The 19,874-nt window shown below is 45.8% G+C and overlaps 1 protein-coding gene across 2 annotated transcripts in view; it reads left to right on the forward strand.

The window, feature by feature from the left end:
- The window catches only part of PRKCE (protein kinase C epsilon), a 534,046-nt gene extending 515,537 nt beyond the window's left edge, over positions 1 to 18,509 (forward strand). For both annotated transcript variants that reach the window (XM_070477668.1, XM_070477678.1), the window contains one exon: positions 15,224 to 18,509. In XM_070477668.1, coding sequence (XP_070333769.1) covers positions 15,224 to 15,370 — 147 coding nt within the window. In that variant the 3' untranslated portion in view covers positions 15,371 to 18,509. The remainder of the gene's footprint in view (positions 1 to 15,223) is intronic.
- Positions 18,510 to 19,874: the final 1,365 nt, after the last annotated feature.

Here is a 19,874-nt window from a genome sequence, read left to right on the forward strand (position 1 = left end):
CACTTGTATATGAAGGTATGAACATCTCTGTGTCTGAGCAGTTTCCAGATGCCTTTGCCACCAGCAGCCCTTGATCTGCTTTCTGTCCCTGGAGAGGAGACTTCTCTTTTTCCTAGAGTCTCATGTACATGGAGTCATGTTGTATGTACTCTCTTATGTCTGGCTTCTTCCACCCAGCATCAAGTATGTGAGATTCATATGTTTAACTTTTCATTATGGAAAATTCCAAGCATGCACAAAAGTAGCAAGAAAAGTAGAATCCCCGTGTGCCCATCACCCTACAGTGACAATTAGCAAGCTCTGGTTCAGGTGTTAGGGGAGGGATGTGCTTCCGTTTCTTTCACAGCTGTGTTCTTAGCAAAAACTCCTGGCACAGAGTAGGGATTCAGTATGTCTGTGTGGGATGAATGAATGAATTCTGTAGCTCTACAAGTGTTTTTTCCAGGGAATGTTTCTCTCCCAGTTACATCTCTAAATTCTCTTCTCACTTTTTATGGCCTAAGATCTGTTCCAGTGTGCACCTAGGAATTTGGGGTGATAAGATCCTGCATTAGGAAACCTGAAATTTTTGAATGGTAAGAGAAGGTGGGTGACCTCATCTTGACATGAGAGGCATCTATTAGAGTGTTTACAGTTGCCGTTTTAAAGCCAGTAGGCAGAGCTGTAATATCTTCTCTTCCCCTTGGGCCAAGAGAACTTGATCTCCATCCAAGGCATCTTCATAAATATGGGGAGAAAAGATGGGTCTGTGGAGGATCAGGGTTTTTGCTAGGACCCACTGGAAAGTTTCTTCTTTGTGTACCAAAAAGCATCCCTAGAATAGCTAGACTCAACAGCTGTCAATGATGACACTGCTTTGAGAAGTTAATGATAAATGAAAAAGGGCCCCACAGTTAGAGGCGGAGCGGGGCTGGCTCTGCCACTGTGTCTGCCCACTTGCAGCAGGAGCGGGCACGGGTCCTGCCGTTGCACGCCCTGCTGCATGGGGCCAGCTCACTGCAGTGCCTGGCCCGGGGGCTCAGGCTTAGGGCAGGCCATGGCAGGTAGCATGCAGTCTCCTCCTAAGACTTTTTATTCCTGGGTATCGACCTTGTATTTCCTACACGTTTTCAGTTCCAGACACCTTGCTGGGTGCCCCTTTACCCGAATTCCAGATCTTCCCCTCAGTGGGTTGTAAAATCAATTTAGAGCGTTAAGGCAGAAAACATTTTTAATGAAGACTAGGATCGGGTTGACTAGGGTAGGGTACAGTAGAAAAGAAAAGAACTAAGTAGAGAGACTGGAACACAGACTGAATCACGGAGAGTGAAGGTAAAGTGTAGCGAGCTGCAACTTTACTTGGGGGTGGTGGAGTGAGGTGATGTTCACTAGGTTCCATAGAAAATGTATTTCTACTCTTGGTCATAATAAACAATTTAAGAGGACTGTACTCCTCTTCACCCTTCATGTCGAAGAAATAACCCCAAAGGGTCTAGGATGGCAGCCTCATGCATTACGAGAGACTCGGAGCAGAAGGCAGTTTTTGCTTGTTGGTTGGTTTATAATGCAGCAACAACACTATTGGTGAGAGCCAGTGACTGCCCACTGGGCTGGTCTCAGAGCCTCAGCCTCTTGCACAGGTGACCACAGTGATGCCTCTCAGTGGGAGGCAGGACGACACACTCCAGGGACACAGCGTAGAGTCAGAACAGGCTGAACCTAATCCTGGCTCCCCCACCTTGCACACCTTGGGCAAGCTGTGTGCTGGTCTCCAGTGGGCATTGTGGCGGCACTGCCTCCCCATAGGGTAGGTGTGAGGTTAAACAAATCAGGCAGATAAGCTTTGTAATGCAGCCTAGAGAAGGCTCCGTTTCTGTGCTTTATTATGTTGTGCACATGGAGTGACTGGCACCCCACTCCAGTACTCTTGCCTGGAAAATCCCATGGACGGAGGAGCCTGGTAGGCTGCAGTCCGTGGGGTCACGAAGAGTCGGACACGACTGAGCGACTTCACTTTCACTTTTCACTTCATGCATTGGAGAAGGAAATGGCAACCCACTCCAATGTTCTTGCCTGGAGAACCCAGGAACAGAGGAGCCTGATGGGCTGCCGTCTATGGGGTCGCACAGAGTCGGACAGGACTGAAGTGACTTAGCAGCATGGAGGAACTGGGCCATGCCAAGCCCTGTGCTGGTGCTGGAAATGCATGACAGACACCGAAGCCAAATGTCCAGCCGGTGGAGGAGACAGCTAACAAATAAGTCATTTTTTAGCCCTTGTTACAAGAAGGGCTGGGAAAGAGGGGCACAGGGAGGTGTCAGGTATGTGAGGGGGACCAGCCTGGGTTGGGGACAGTGCCCTAGGAAGGGACATTTCTTTCTCACATTAGTAGCTCATAGACCCTTCTTGTTAGCAGCAGAATGGAGGCCTCGTGGGCTCAGGGATGGTTTCAAGCCCCTTTGCAGCATTTGGAGGGAAACAGACACTCCTTTCCTCTCATGTCTGGTCTTAGAGAGGGGCAGACTCCCCAGTGTGAGAAGAGCTCTCCCTCTGGGCCATCACCTGGGCACTCAGCAGGGTCCACCGGTTGTGAGCTGGGTACCACTAGTGACGGATGGTGTAGGTGTCCCACCCTGCCCCAAGACCCTGCCTGCCTCGCCAGGGAGCCAAGATTCTTGGGGCACTTGGAGACACCTGTAGGCCACTTAAAACTCTAATCTGAATGTCGTCAAGGGCCAGTGAGCTCTGTATAGACGATGCAGACATAAGCAGCGTATAACCACACGGGCCAAAATGAATCCTGGCTGAAATGTATGCTCTGTACTTTCATTACCAGGTTTTAAAGGCAAATAGTCACAGCCAACAGTGTGCCCACGTGTGGACCTGGGCAAACCTGGGAGGTTGGAAGGCTGTTTCAGGAGGCAGGTGTCAGCACCACCCCCAGAATTGGCCAGGAATGTCTCCTTCCCTAAATGAAATAGAGAAATACTGTGACTGTGGCTCCACCTGGTCTTGGAACAGCCTTGGATACCTAGTCTGTGCTGGGACTTTTCCCAGCTGTTTTCATGGGGAGCCTTCGCATGGAGCTCCAAGAGACCAAAGGCAACACCCTATGTTGGAGCCTCCATGGTATAAGGGCCTGGAGTAAGTGGAGACGTTTTCAGTCCTGAAACTGCTTCTCAGGATTTTCTCCTCTCTGTGGTTCCTCAGAGAGTTATTCCACAGAGAATTTCAGGCCTTGTATGAGGGGAAGCTTTTCAATCTGTGGTTCTTAACTTAGCAGTGAAGTCAGCACCCATTCCAGAACCTGCTACAGTGAACTGCTCCAGGAAAATCCAAATATGCCCATCTACACAACATGCATGACTGTATTTTAGGAGGTTCGTGGAAGCCCTGAAGTCCCTTCTCTAGCACAGCAGTCGGCGAACTCTGGCCCACTGGCCAGATCCAACCACTGACTCTTTCTGTACAACCCTCAAGACAGTGAATGGGTGTTACCTTTTTCTTCAGTGGTTAAGGAAGAATGTTGGGTGACACTTGACCATTATAAGAAGTTCAAATGTCTGTGTCCATAAATAAAGTGTTCCTGGGACACAGCCACGCCCAGTCACTGACACATTGTCTAGGGCCACTTCTGAGACACACAGCAGAGGCGGGTGGGTGTGAGGGAGGCCCCGTGGCCCACAAAGCCTAAAATGTTCACTAACTGGCCCCTCACAGAAAATGTGCCACTCGTGCTCTGGGAGTGGGAACCCAGGTCAGGAAGTCTTGCTTGAAATACCTTACTTTTACTTAAAATGATTGAACCATGGAATTTACAGGTAGAAGCAGCTTTTAAAGTCACCTCAACAAACTCCCCACTTGATCAAGGACCACGTTCCCTGCTTCTGTGGGAGCAAGGGGTACAGAGAGTTGTGTCTTGGGGTCCCCTTTCAAGCTTCTGTAGGTTTCCAAAGTGGCCCCTGACTTTCAAATAACCTTCAAGTAGTTGTCCCAAAATTTTGTTTTAAAAGCACTGTAGCAAGTGTTCCAAGTTTGGTAACTTATTTATAACAGGGATAACTGCCCTTCCCTGTAAAGGCGATCACAGAGGACTAAGTCTATTGTTGTTGTTCAGTTGCCAAGTCATGTCCACACTTTGTGACCCCCATGGACTGCAGCATGCCAGGCTTTCCTCTCCTTCACTATCTCCCAGAGTTTGCTCAAATTCATGTCCATTGTGTTAGTGATGCTATCTAACCCTCTCATCCTCTGCCACCTTCTTCTCCTTTTTAACTTCAGTCTTCCCTAGCATCAGGGTCTTTTCCAATTAGTCAGCTCGTCACATAAGATGGCCAAAGTATTTGAACTTCAGCATTAGTCTATAGACTGAGTCTATACACCCCTATAAACCACCAGTTTATAGACAAATTGTAGTTGGCTAAACTCCTTTGATCACTGAGGTATTAGCTAGGTGTGAGGGAGGAGGTTAGTGGTACCTGATAGGAGTTTCCCATGCAACTCTTCAAATAGAATTTGTAAAAAATGCAGATTTTTTTTTAATAGTCTGGCAAACAATAATGAGGAGAGGGGAAAATGGTTGAATTCCATCGTGCAGTGGATTTGATAGAATTCAACTGTAGTTGGTTGTTCAGAATGCCTGATGGTCTGAGAGACTTTGTCCATTTAAAAAAAAAATACATTTGTATATTTAAAATCGATACTCAGCAAGGACCTACTGTGTAACACAGGGAGCTCTGCTCAGCGTCAGGTGGCCGCCTGGATGGGAGAGGAGTTTGGGGGGAGATTGGATACTTGCATAAGGATGGCTGAGTTGCTCTGCTGTTCACCCAAAACTATCACAACCTTGTTACTCAGCTATACTCCAATATAAAATAAAAAGTTTAAATAAATAAAAAAGTAAAAAATGCATTTAAATATGCAGGCTTCCTCAGGAGTGAAGCCACTTTCCCTCAGGCAAGTTTTAGATGAGGCTGTGGACCAGATTATGAGGGTGGAGGCATTTGGCCGGGCGCTTGGTGCTCCTCACTTCTGTGTGCCAGCGACAAAGGCCAGCATGCTGCCATGACTGTCTCCAGTGGACCAGAGATTGGCCAGGGGCCAAGTGGCTTCCCAGTTGTAAATGCCGCGAAGCTAATCATTTGTGCTTAAAAAACAAATGGGTCTTGATCTTCTTTTCCCCTAAAAGGTGGAAACAACTTTACTAAATAGAGGTCACAAACTGGAGGACTGTTTGACCCATTCAGCCAGGCTACTCTATTTTTTAATTGACTTAGTTGGCAAAAATTAGGAGATCTAGCATTAAAATGTATCTGGGGCATTTGTTGGAAATTCAGAAGACCTGGAAAGGCAGGGTCTGTGTTCTTGAAGGCAGCATTGGCAGGTGAGGCATGCACTCACTGCACACTTTCCCCTGTCTACAACTCCCCGTGGACACACACACACACCCCTGCTCATCACAAAGAAAAGGATAAATGATGTCATAGCCAGCAATGCTGAAAGTAAAATTCATCTTCTTTCTTCCTTTTGGTTTTTCTTATCTCACTTTAATCTAGAAAGTTTAAAGATAGCCCACCAGGATGTATAAAAGCACATACTGTAAATATGAATGCAGTAAAAATGAGGAAAAACAAACAAGGGTCGGAAAGCAATAAAAGATTCAGGAAGGTCCTTTTGGGTGGGTCATACTTCAGGCTCTTAGCTTTTGAGAGAAGACTGGTGAGTTCTAGTGTTTGGATTATGTAGGAGATAAACGCACACTGGTTGCCCTGGTGAAATGATGATTATTCTATGACCTGAGAACAAGGATCATCCAAAAGGTGATGCTGTTTGTTCTTATCATACGGTTGGATCAATACTGACAAAGAAGCATTACTAATAATTTATATTTACTCTCTGCTGGGTACCATTCTCATCACTTAAATGTATTATTTCACTTATCCTTATAACAAGTATATTAGGAGGACTACTAATATCCCCATTTTACAGACGAGGAAACTGAGGCACGAGAGGGACTACACGATTTACCCAAGACCATAAAGTTTAACATGCATGCTAAATCACTAGGTTATTCTGCCTCTCAGAGGGCAATATATAAACTAGTGTGGCTTGCCAGTAGACTCTTGTGTGTCCAGATTTTATAAAAAGCAGTCAATATAAACTAAGTGAGGAATGGCATGAAATTGAGAAGGAATGCTAGTATATTGTGTGGCCTTGAGGGGAAGCTGAATCCAGAACAGTTAGGCCCCTAAATAGGCTTTCGGACAACAAAGTAGCCTTTTGAAACTAAGAAAAAGAAGGAAGAAAGTTCCACTGATCTTTATACAGAGGGGCTTGGCCAGGATGCACATCAGAATCATTCACAGGGCTTAAAAAAAGAAAAGAAAAAAACAGGTCTGGGCCTCACCCCTGGACATTCCAGTTCTCGAGATAGGGGTTGAAACCCAGGTATCCGTACAGATGCATGTTTGTTTCTGATGCACCAGCAGGGTGGAGAAAAACAAGGACAAATAACAAGGCTGTTATTTTGGCTCTAATTTTTTCCCAAAGAGAAATATCTTCATTGTACAAAGATTAGGGCAGCAACCACTGTTGGGTGAACCAAAACCCATGTGAAGTAGATTAATGAATTATATCTAATGAAGTCAGATGGGAGCTATAACTCACCCAGGCCAGGTCCTAGAGCAGTTACACTGAATCTCTGGGATGGGGGTAGCATCACTTTCATTTAAATTTCCCTGGTGGTTCTGTTATGCAGCTAAGTTTGAAAGCCATCTCAGAGGCCCAGGTGAGTTACCTCTTAGGTTGGCAAAGAATTAGCCCACTGTTTGGTGGTTGGGATTTGACGGAATAGAGCAGTGGTACCAAATGATGGGAGATGGGCAAACAGGCTCCCAGTATTCAAAAAGAGAGGAAATGACATTTGGGATACTCTGAGATGGATGTGATTAAAGCAGACTTCTAGAAGGTTTTATGAGAAGATGGTTTGTGGACACTTAGGGGAAAATGATAATTGCCGGGAGCCAGTTAACTTCATTTCTAGACTAATAGATCAGAGAAATGCTGCAGGCAATGTGTATCTTTATTCCAGCAAAACAGTTGAAAATCTCTAATATCATCTTCCTGAACCAGATGGAAAAAGTGACCATGGCTGGTTGATTAACAATGCATTTAACAACCATACCCACAAAGTGTGTTGGTGAGACTGGTTCTGTCAGCTTTATGAGAGGGCGGTCTGTAGAGGGCAGGTCAGAGGGTTCTGAGCCTGAACTTACCTTATACAATATTTTTATATGCATCTTGATAGAGAGATGGGAGGCATGGCAGTCAAATTTTAAGATGACAAAAAGCTGAAGGAGGAGGCTTCCCTGGCAGTCCAGTGGTTAAGACTTCACCTTCCAGGTGAAGGTGAAGGGGTTCGATCCCTGGTGGAGGAGCTAAGATCCCAGATGCCTTGCAGCCAAAAAAAAAAAAAAAAAAAACATGGCACAGAAACAATATTGTGGCAAATTCAGTAAAGACTTTAAAAATGGTCCAGATCAAAACAACTTAAACAAAACAAAGCTGAAGGATATGGCAAATGAGCTGAATGACAGAATTAAAATGACATTCATATAGTACTTTCTAAAGTAAACTCTAGTTTACACGAGGTTTACTTTTATGCTGTCATGAAATCAGCAAGCTTGGTAGGTTTATTACCCCCACTTTCTCGATAAAGAAACTGAGATCCAGAAAGGTAAATCACAGAATCGTTACTTATGGTAATCTTGACAGGCTAGAAATAAGTCCCACCATAAGAAGAAATCAAGGTTAAATGTCAAAGGTGACATTCAGATGCGAAAAATCTATTTCAGAAGATTGGGGTTTGTGTTAGTTTCCAGGGGCTACCAGCCACACACTGGTGGCTTACAGCAACAGAAATGTGATCGTTCTGGGTGAGAAGTCTTTGATCTAGGTGCCTGCAGATCAGGTTTCCCCCTGAAACCTGCAGGGGAAGGAGGACTTCCTTGCCTCTGTCAGCTTCTGGTGGTGCCAGATGTCCCTTGGCTTGTGACCGCATCCCTCCACTCTTCACATGCATTCTCCCTGTGTCTCTTCATCAGGTCCTCCCGCTGTGCATGTCTGAGCTCTGTGTCAAGTTTCCCCTTCTTATAAGGGCACCAGTCACGCTGAATTAGGCCCCACCCTGATGACCTCATCTCAACTGGATTACATTTTCAAAGACTTTATTTCCAAATAAGGCTGAGGTGCTGGTGCTCTGAATTTCAACATAGCTTTTGAGGGAGACACAGTTCAACTCTCATTCAAGGTTAAACTGGATTGGTAAAGCTATAAGAACATCACTGTGTCATCACAGTTTCTCCATAAACAATAAAACACTGACACTCTCTTAGACGATGGTTTAATTTGAGGGTTTCCACCAAGTAGAAGCTGACCACCCTTAGCATTGCTCAGCACACAGAGTCAAGGATCAAGCCGTCAGTTCTGGCCACCACATTCTAAGAAGGAAATGGATTAAAGAATGGTTAAACACCTCCCTGGCAAGATAGGTGCTGTGAAAGATTCCACTGGCAGCCCTCTGTGTGTCTCACTCTGTTTTCTATAAAGAAAATCGGGAAAGAGATCGAAGAATATGTTGAGAGAAATTTCTAGGCAAATGATAGTTAACTTGAATTTGTGTCCCAACCCTATTTTTGTCAGGCAAGGCTCTATGCAGTTTTACATTCCTATTTCATCTAACTTCACAGGTGAACATGTGTATAAAGACATATACATATACTCTGAAAATATATGGGTTTAATTAATACCAACTCAATGGACATGGGTTTGGGTGGGCTCCGGGAGTTGGTGATGGACAGGGAGGCCTGGTGTGCTGCGGTTCATGGGGTCGCAAAGAGTTGGACACGACTGAGCGACTGAACTGAACTGAATGAATACATATTTGTATCTAAAGATCTAGTTAATTGATATTGAGCAAGCATGCTAATTATTTACATGCTAATTATTGTTTCCTTTTTCTTTGAGGATGTTTAAAAGAAGAAAATAGAGCTTAGATAAGCATATTGACATTTCAAACAAAATAGAGCTTAGATAAGCATACTGGGACATTTTAAAGCTAGGAAGCATTTTGAATTTGACTTTTATGGTGAGTAAAAGGATTTTGAGCAAATGAATATGAAGTGATTGCTGTGTGCCCTACTTTGCAACAGGTACCTTGAGGGATATAAGAGGAAAATGTGACACACATAAAAATATTAGAAGGAGGGGGGAAAAAAAAATGCATGTTCCAGGAAGTGTTGTGGGGACTGGGAAAGGAGGGTGAGCTGGAGGGAGGCTGGAGTCTGGGAGACTCAAGAGGGAGCTAGAACCTGAAAGCTGGGTTCTTGGACACCACATCGTGACAGCGCGTCTCCCCAGGAATAGTTTGTCTCCCAGGTTCTTGTCACAGTCATGGGGCCAGGACCCTGGCTTGTGGTCGCTCTGTTGCCTGTGTGCCCTTGCAGTCATGCCAGGCAGAGATGAAGAGGTGGTCTGGGACCAGCACAGTGACTATTGCCCCATGCCCCAGCCTGTAAGACCAGGGACTTTTCTGGGCACTTTAGAACAAAGTCATCTGTTATCTCCTCATAATCAGGTGAAGACAGAAGCAGAAATCACTGGCTTCTCTGAAAGCTTGTGTTTATGATTTCAGTTCAGTGAGGGCTCTGAAAGAACTGCGCCAGCCAGACAGGAAGCAAGCATGCAGGCAGCCTGCCCGTGTCCGCACTGGAGTCCAAACACAGCCACAGCTGGCTGGGCCTCCAGCCCTCCACGGCCTCAGGGTGATTTAACAGGCAGGTCCACCAGCTTTTCCTCTCAGATGCAATTTCTCAGAAGACTCTAGAGTGACCTATAACTCTGTCTCCATAAGCACTGCCTCACTCCCCCACTGCAGATGCCAGAAGTGTGCCCTCTCCCAGGTCAGCCCTAGACCTCTCAGATATAAGACCTGACTTCTGCAGAAGCCAAAGGGAAGAGGAGTGTTGTTTTCCCCTGACACCTATAGCGGGGGTTAGGGACATACCCACAAAATCCCCAAACTTCTCTTAGCCTATCTGTCTCAGTGGGATTTGCCCAAACCCTGGTTCATTCCATTTCTGTCTCATACCAGCAGCTGAAGAACTTTAGTGGCCCAGGCTGACTGCTGATGGCAGAGGAAACCCTATTAACCAGGCCTACACTGGCCGCTTTCTCAGGGTCCTGTGGCGCTGCCATGGGCTAGGGCACCCTGCTCTGGGCTCTTTGTGAGTCAGTCCTCAGCCTTCTCGAAACAAAAACACCCACTGGCACAAGAGTGCCTCAGGCCCTGAACCCAGATCACTTCAGTGACTTTAGATAAAGTGGTAGCAAGAGACACACATTCAATCTTTTTTCTTGGTTATTTATTGAGCACTCACTATGTGCCAGGCAGTGCACCAGCCTGAGGGTGGAACATTGAGTTCAACCTGATCCCTGCCCCCAGGAGCTCACAGATTAATCACAAAAGGAGGTGGACACCCAGGGTGGTGCGTGCTGTGATAAAAGTTAGGGGAGATGACAAGACCCCAAGAAGAGACCTGGAGAGACAGAAGTTTTCCTGAAGGCAGGATATCTAAGCCAAGACAGAAAAGGTGAGCAGAAGTCAGCTAGGTGATGAGGACATGGGGCAGGAGTCAGAGAGGGGAGAGGGTGCTCCAGGCAGAGGACTGGCTGATCAAAGGCTCGGTTGCAGGAAGAAGCCAGTGAGTCCAAAGAACTTCATGGTTTCATAGGGCCTAGGATAAAAAGCTGGGTAAGTGGGCAGGGACCAGATCCCAAAGGGCCTTAGAAGTGATTAAGACACTGGTGCTTTTTCTGAGAGCAGTAGGGCACCACTGGAAGAATCTCAGTGGCTGGAGGAAGACCAGGATGTGCAGGCAGGCCCTGGCTCAGCACTAGTTCAGGATTTGAAAGCACAGAGAGAAGTGTGAGCTCAGGCCCTGCACTCCAAAGCTCATGGCACCCATGGGCTGCACTGGAGACCCAGCCAAGCTGAGCGTGAGGCATGCAAGGCACATGGTGCTAAGGCTGAGAGGCAGGGTAGGAGCTCACATTTATTGGGTGCCCACTATGTGTCAGGATTTGCACTGAGGCACTGCACATCTGGCATCCAACTCAGTCATCAAGGCTATCATAGGGCTCCTCGGACCACCCCCATTTTACAGATGAAAAGACCAAGGCTCAAAGAGGTTTCCTTCACAATGTCATCAAACTAGGAAGGGGACGGTACCAAGGTGGGAGGTCAGCCAGTGCTCTTTCTCCTCCTCTATGTGGGTCAGAGGATGCAGGAGGGGCTTCATGGAGGAGATAAGGTGTGAAGAGCTAGAAGGCTGTTCCCTGAGTCCCAGAGTCACGTCTCAGGCAGAGTGGTGGGTGCTAAGAGTCAGGTGTGTAGACATGAAGGGAGGCAAATGGGATGACTGCAGGTCCATGTAAACAGGGACTTTGTCCATCAGAACCTTGGGGATGAGTCCTGTACCTGCTCTGTAAGGGAAACAGCAGCTTTCCAGAGAATGAAACCAGTGAGTAAAGGATATAATCCCCAATCCTCTAAATGTGAGGATGTGAGGCTGCCTACATGCTATTAACCTGGGGTGGGTTTCCTCAGAGCTACTTGCTCTGGAAAACCTCCCAAGCCTCTAAGGTTAATTAATAGTCAGGAACTGTTAGTTATATGAATGGAAATGAATAACTGACAAGGATATAAGATGTCTCCAAGGGAAATAAGGCCTGGACCAGGTAGCATAAGGGGTGCATGGGTCAAGTAGGTTCTTCCATAGAGTTCTTGAAGAATGGCACACTCGCTGGCATGCCACCAATGATTCTGGGACCCCTGGAAAGCCCAGAGCTGAGCTTGATTGCTCCCCAAGCCAGCCCACCATGCACCGGAAAAAGATGTCCCTAGCTGTGTTGACTGAGCCCAGTTGCCTGGTAGGCAGTCAGCAAGTTGGGACATTCAGACATCTGTGGAACCTAGCTCCATCACTATGCTCAGTTGACCTCAGGAAATGAAACCAGTTTCCATGACTAGTGGACTCAAATGGAAAGGTGAAGCACAAGAAGTTCAACAGGGGAGTCAATGCCAAAGCCTTTACAGACTTCCCGAGGCTCCCTATATACCGGCCCCCTCCCCATTAGTGACCAGTGCAGAGGAGGCCGGAAGGAGGGGCCCCTGCCCCTGAAAGGTCCTGGATCTAGCCCACCATCGGTGGTGTTCAAACTGAGTTTCCCTTTGCCCTATTCTCTGCCAGTCTTCCTCACCGACTCCCTCTCCTCCTGCCCCCACTGAGGATGCCTCTTGGTCACCATCCAGGATGATAGTTGGTGCTTCCCATGCTTCTGGCGCCTTCTTCCGCATCCTGCTTCTCCCCCAGCACCATAGGCCACATGCTGTTACCCCTCTTCAATCAAAGTGAACCCCTCGCTCCTGTGATAGAGACCTTCAGGAGAGGAGTCTTCACACCCTCTCCCCAGGCGGCTGCCCTCCCGCGTCCCACATGCGTCACTGTGGAGATGGGCTTTGTGGTTCCCCTCTGAAGTCTCTCTCCACGCAGGGCCCCCCTTTGCCTTTTGCTCTGTACACACTGGAGATGGAGAACAAGTCATCCTCTTGCCTGGAGCCAGCCCTGCTGTAGGAACGGCTGAGCCACTCAGTTTTCTCATCTCGGGGGCGGCACACACCGCCTTGTGCTGCAAGGACTGTTTCCGTCCCTGCGGCTTTCCTCTGTCCCCCTTCCGCTCCCCCTCCAAGGTCTCTGAGCCCTGCTGAGCTCTGGTGGCTCAAGGCCGCAGAGAAGATGCCAAGCAGGACTGATGGGGCTGCAGTATGGGAGAGATTAGCTCATCTCTTCTCCGTGGTGTCTGTCTGATTCGGACCTCAATCTGGGACAGTTTGAAAACAGCTTCCCTGCCAAGTTCACCTCACCGTGTTCCACTCTCTCCCTGATCCACAGCCCTCTCCCACCATGCTGGCTTACTAGCAAACCTCACTGGCTTTACTTCAGCCTAGTAGCTTGACCTAAAGGTCTCCTGGTTGAATTTGAGCCTGGCATGTCTTCACATGTCTCCAGTGTCCAGCTTTCCAAATATTCTGCACCATGAGAAGCATCATGCTGAGCTGGACTTGAGTCTGGCCCCACTCTGAACTCAGTTGCGTGACTCTGGGTAAGTGATCAAACCTCTGTGAGCCACAGTTTCCACATCTGTAAAATCAGGATAATAACACCTGCCTGTTCCAAGGATCAATGAGCAAGTGAACATGAAGATGCTCTGTAAAATGGCACTTCCCAAACCACACTCCGCAGAACTTTGCTCCCAGGACGGATATTGAGAAACTATTTAGGAAAAAAAAAAAAAAAAAGGACTTCCTTGGCAATCCACAGTTAAGACTTCACCTTTCAGTACAGGGGGTGTGGGTTCAACCCCTGGTCTGGGAGCCAGGATCCCACACGCCTCATGGCCAAAAAACCAAAACATAAAACAGAAACAATATGATAACAAATTCAATAAAGACTTTAAAAATGGTCCACATCAAAAAAGAATCTAAGAGAATCTTTAAATAAAATGGTCCACAGCAAAAATATGTGTGTGTGTGTGTGTGTGTGTGTGTGTGTGTGTGTATTAAAAAAAAAAGTTTTATGTCAAGTCTGAGGAAGACTGGCCTTAATCAAATCAGCCAGGTTTTCTTGACTTCAGGGTGTCCCACAGCCTTTCATTTGCTGACATGCATGATGACTCTCCCAGAGCAGGGTACAAAATATAGCTTTGTCTCAAGACTACTTTTTACACAGACTATCATTAACCTTTTAGGTAACTCATTTCCACAGAACATAGCATATGTGAATATTTATTCCACAAATAATAATAGTCACCTTTTCACAAGAGTTATTCTATCATCCAGGGCACTAATCCTGGATAATGCCAGTTAATCAATATCTGAAAAAATATTGCCAGAACTCCTTCAGTCATCTCAGTATTGTGTTGTGGAAGGCAGAGGAGAGGGGACTTGGTACTGAAGTTCTCTCAGTTGGACTCCACCCTTATTTCCCGCCATCCCCACGCTGCACTGTGTCGCAAACAGCTTGACCAACCCATTGTCCTGTATACACATCTTTCGTGTTCCCACACCCCTGCCTTTGTCCCATCTCTCTCTCTGCCAAGGTGCCTTCCTCCCACCTCTACCAACGTGATAGTAATTCATTCTTCAAGTCTCAGCCAGGTCCCACTATTCTGTGAAAGTTCTTCTCACCATTGCAGTGTGTTCTAGAAAGGAATACTGACCCCAGCCCAGCAGGGAGCACCCAGAGGCAGAGAGAATTATTCTTGCTTCCTGATTTTCTCCAAAACCCAGAGTTTGTTTGATCACTGCCCTCCACCCCTCCACAGACTATAAGCCCAATTTTGGCAACTTGAACTTCCAACTAGTTATGGGTCCTTCTGACCCAGAGAGTCAGTGGTGGGCTTGCTGATGTGTTCATTCATTCAGTAGATGCTTAGTTTAGTAGACTGCTGGGAACCCAAGGTTGAGTCAGACAAGGATTCTGCCTTTAAGGAGCTCATGGACAGGACAGAAGCATTAACAATTCACTGCAAGTCACTGTCTTGAGTGTAATAATAGAAATAATGTGGGAGCACAAAATAGGATTCAGGATGATAGCAGGTGAGGATCAAGGCAGGCTTCCCAGAAGATGGTCCCACCCCCGACTCCATGCATGCCTCTATGTATAGAGAAGATGTCATCTAGAGGAGACATGGTAAGGTGATGGGGGTGGTGATGGTTACCTTTAGGGAAGAAAGACCACTGGAGACCTCATAGGAGGGCAACTCACGTTCATCCCCTGGATCACAGGAAGGGAGGACTCAGCGGAGCCAGAGGGTTAGGGCAGATGCTGAAAGGGAAAATGTCCGAACATGCACACACACACAGTCTATGGGAATCCCACTTCCTTGCTTTTCCATCATACCTTCTTCCTTCTCACTTGCCCTCATTTTTCCTTTCCAAGTCCTCCGTCACCTCGCGGTCCTGGGGCCATTCATCGTTACCTCATTGAAACAGCTCAATGTTTGCTCTCAGTAGCTAGAGGTCTGCTTTGGTAAGAGGCTGGTCAGCGCAATGCCCACTCCCTGTTGGGGGGCCTTGGGGAGAAAGGTCAGCCTAGAATCAGTGCTTTCTCTTATCTTCCCACAGAAAACCAAAAGAGATGTCAATAATTTTGACCAAGACTTTACCCGGGAAGAGCCAGTACTCACACTCGTGGATGAAGCGATTGTGAAGCAGATCAACCAGGAGGAATTCAAAGGCTTCTCCTACTTTGGTGAAGACCTGATGCCCTGAGCAGCCGCTCCCGGTGAAGTTTGGTGATGCTGCAAGCAGGGGCGCCGGGAAGATTCCTATTTTCCCATCAGATGGTCTTGAACTACTTCTCCCCGGAGCCCCAGTCCCTTGTCCACCCTCTATTTATTGCATTCCCTCACCCCGGGGCGAGCTCCTTCCCCCTTCCACCTGATGACCAGAGGCACTCTTGGTTCTCGTCTCACACACTGCAGAATTGTGCAGGGTCAGCAGTTCACTGGACCCTCTGCTGAGTTTGGTCTGTTGGCAAGCCTGGCTTTGCTCCTCGGGGGCTTCTGGTAAGGAAGGAACTTCAGGTCTTTTACTGCAAAGAAAAGAAGGAAGAAAAAAAGCAAGCAAGACTCTGGCTCTGTTTTTGAACATAGAGTCCTGACAATTCTTGCTTCTCCTCACTCCAGTCCCCCACCCACCACCTGCCACCCTCTGCCATTCTGTCCAGAAGAGAAGAAGAGACTGGTGCTTCTTCAGCCCAAGGGTGGGCGCCCTCAAGGCGTGCCCAGGAAGGAGAGAGGTTGGAAGACCCCTGATCGGCTCGCTGTGTTGGTTTGCTCTGGAGTGGCTCATTGTCATTTGCTTTGGTTTTAGATTTGGGGCATGCCAAAGTGGTATAAGCATGTATCTTGTGGAAGAAATTGTTCTCCTTAGAAAAAGAAATTTGATTTGAACTCTATTAATATTTCAAAAATAGATTATCAAATTTGCTTTCTAATTGGCCAAAAGAAATAAATTCCAGTGTTAATACAGGTAGATATTAAAGGGCTAATATACAATGAGAAAATCATCAGCCATGGTGTATGCTCTTAATGCTTTTGTGGCACCTGGGGGCTCTGAATTGAGAGAAAAGAAAACTAGTACAGCTCTTTATTGTTCAAGTTCTGCCTGAACTCCATGGCTACCCCGCAGAGTGGTCAAGACCCTGGGTTCTAGCAAAACTCAGATTCTCCAGTTTCATCCTGAATCCCCAGCATCAACTCTATTTATTTTCTGCAGCAGTGTGTGATTTTTGCGCACTTCTACCAAATGATAGTACTACTGTGTTGTGGTTTTTAAACATTAAACCTGTAAAGTTAAATATAAAATATCTGCTTTCGGAACAAGCAGCATGAGGCTAAACATGGGTTATGTAGAGGGTATCAGGAGATTGAAGAGCGACTTATTGGAACACTGACAGGGTGGCAAGATGTTCTCAGAGCGTTGTTTCTGTGTGACATGCAAGGGCAACTCATGTGGACACTATTTAATGGATGTGATGTTACCTCCTGGAGATATGCTACCAGTGTTACATTCTTTGATTTCCAAGGATTCTCTGTGGCTTTGTGTGTTATGTTTCCCGGAGGTCGTTGGATTATCTATTTCACTGAACTGACTTAGCAGGGAATGGAATCCATTCCAACGATTGCACGTGGATTTCCCAGCTGCCCCTAAATATATATACTTGTGAGTGGCAAAGTGGCACTAATGAAGCTTTTTGCCTTTTGTACATTTGAGATTTTTTGTATATAGTGTTTGCTGCAAGGCCTGTGGAATTAATTCATTGAATTTAGAGGTATCAACTGCTGCATGTTCAGGCATATTATAAACTTTAGTCTATGAAAGAATAATTATAATAATGTCCAGGTGCAATACTCTGTAAGCGTATTGGTTCAAGTTACCGAGAGATAAAGTGTGTTTCCTTTTTTCTTTCTTTTTCTGGGAGGCGGAGGGGCGGGAGAAGGGGTGTTCTTCGTATTGTTTATTTCATTTTGGTTTATTTTAAAAGATGTAAACATGTATTAAGCTATATTAAATCTCACATATAGTTCTCCTATGCTCTATTATACCCTGATAGAGATGGGGAAGAGAAAGGAATGTTCTGGATGGTTGTTTCAAAGTTTGGACAGTGACTAGCTCAAGCCCATACAGAGCTGGTGCCCATATTTGCATCTGGCTAGTCGTGGCCTTGGTTATTAGTGATGACATTCACTTCTCTTTTGTTTTGATTTTTGAAAAAACTCAGGTGTAATTATTATCTGTTCTTGTTATAATTTCAAATATTATGCTATATCAATTTGTGTGTTCAGCATACCAGTGAAGAGATGAAGAACAGTAGATTAATTTAATTTATCTTCGGTAACTTGACATAGTAGGGGGAGACTATCTTCCGGAGTTGAGGACAAGCACAGAAACATCTTCATGGTGGCGTCATCTCATTTTTTAGGAAAACATGACAATACTGCCCGTCTTACTCATGAATCACTACTGCTTTCTGTTTTCTTCTCTGCTTCCTTCACCCTGATGATTGAACGACCAAGCAAGCTCTTAAACTGTCATGCCAAATGGCCTTGTCCAAGGTATTCCCATGTCAGCACGGGTTGGGCCCTTCCTACAGGACAACTGGCATCTCTGTTGGAAGACGAATAATAATTCATTCTACTCAGCAGCTCCAAGCAGTCACTCAAGCAGGTTGCCTGGCTCAGAGATGCCCCCTTCCAGCCCCCAGAGATGGGCTGACTGGGATGCCTCCTGCTTGAAAGCTGGTCAAGTTCTCACACAGGCATTCAAATCGTATGTAGTCTGTAGAATAGAGCTTGTATGTTCCTTGAATATTCATTGTTTCATTTTGGTTTTCACAAGAGTTTGGAAGCAGACACACTATTACATTTCTGCTAATTCTTTCTAATCTTTCCAACTAGCTTGCTCACTTTTTTTTTTTTTTTTGAGACAAAAAAGGAGGAGGGAGTATAAAAAAATGCCAAAAAAATATATGAAGGATAGCTGTTCTCCTGTGTTCTCTCATTATGGACTTTGTGAAGTGGAAATAATTTTTTTTTCCTCCAAAGGTGAAAAAAAAATATGTTTCTTACATTTAAAAAAAAAAAGGCTAAAAAATTACCTCTTTTTAAATTATGTGCAAAATAATTCTGGCTAAATATCAAATGTATTCAACTTTAGGGATTTTTTTTTTTTTTGTATTGTGATGCTTTATTTGTACATTTTTTTCCTTTCAGGATGTAATTTTAATCTCTTGCCATTCATTAGTGTTATTTCATTGTAAACATTATTGTGCCAAATGTACTGTATTCAAAAGGATGTGAATGTGTATTGTTTCAGAACCTAATAAATACAATGACGTTAAATCTTATTTCTGGATCCTATTGAGCATTTTATCTCCTGGGCTCCATTTTATCTCCTTGGTGAGTGGCAATGTGGCGCTAATGAAGCTTATTGCTTTTTAGACATTAAAGATTCCAAATTCCCAAACCTAGACAAGGTTTCGACTTTTCTCTTATCCTTTGAAGATGAACAAAGATGCAAATGACCGTATATGCATCCTCCCCTTGCCCACCCCTGCCTGGCCTCTGCATTTCAGGGACTGCCAACCAGAAGCGTGGAGGGGGCCTGAGAAGACTGGATGGGCTCTGGGCTGCCTGGGTGTGAAGCTGCCTTGGAGTGCTGGGAGATGGCCAAGCAACACTGAAAGCACTTCATTTTCAACTTTCTAGAGAAGAAAAGACTAGATCTTCTTGCAACCCATTCAACCTCTTCAAGACTCAGTGTCTGACCTGCTGCTCAGAACTTTAGGCCTTAGGAATCCAAGAAGCTCCTATGAGGCTGGACGCCTCCCATGACTTAGGTATATTATCCTGAAGGCACTCGTCTCTCAGTCCCTTCCCCCTCCCCCACCAGCAACCTCATCTGCCTACCTAAAGATGTAAGCATGGACCTCCAGACCCACTCCAAGAAGAAGGTTGTTGTTCAGTTCAGTCGCTCAGTCGTGTCCGACTCTTTGCAACCCCATGTACTGCAGCATGCCAGGCCTCCCTGTCCACTGCCAACTCTCAGAGTTTACTCAAACTCATGTCCATTGAGTTGGTGATGCCATCCAACCATCTCATACTCTGTTGTCCCCTTCTCCTGCCTTTAATCTTTTCCAGAATCGGGGTCTTTTCCGATGAGTCAGTTATTCACATCAGGTGGCCAAAGTATTGGAGTTTCAGCTTCAGCATCAGTCCTTCCAATGAATATTCAGGACTGATCTCTTTTAGGATGGACTGATTGGATCTCCTTGCAGTCCGAGGGGCTCTCAAAAGTCTTCTCCAACACCACAGTTCAAAGGCATCAATTCTTTGGTTCTCAGCTTTCTTTATAGTCCAACTCTCACATCCATACATGACTACTGGAAAAACCATAGCTTTGAGTAGACGGACCTTCGTTTCCAAAGTAATGTCTCTGCTTTTTAATATGCTGTCTAGGTTGGTCATAACTTTTCTTCCAAGGAGCAAGTGAAGCAAGGAGAAGGGTGTATTAATCACCATTTTCCTCTCTGATTCAGACAGCTGTTTCTAGGTAAATGACCATCCTAGGAGAAACAAGCTTCCCACCAGCATGTCTGAGTTTAAATAAAAACAAAATTGAATTAAAAGATGTTGTTCTTAGAAGGTCAGAAGACATCTCCAAGCATATTACTGAATGAAATATAACCAGTCTACACCTCCCTTGCCTAGCA

Source organism: Odocoileus virginianus, chromosome 2 (assembly GCF_023699985.2).
Source record: "Odocoileus virginianus isolate 20LAN1187 ecotype Illinois chromosome 2, Ovbor_1.2, whole genome shotgun sequence".
In the NCBI taxonomy this organism is placed as follows: Eukaryota; Metazoa; Chordata; class Mammalia; order Artiodactyla; family Cervidae; genus Odocoileus; species Odocoileus virginianus.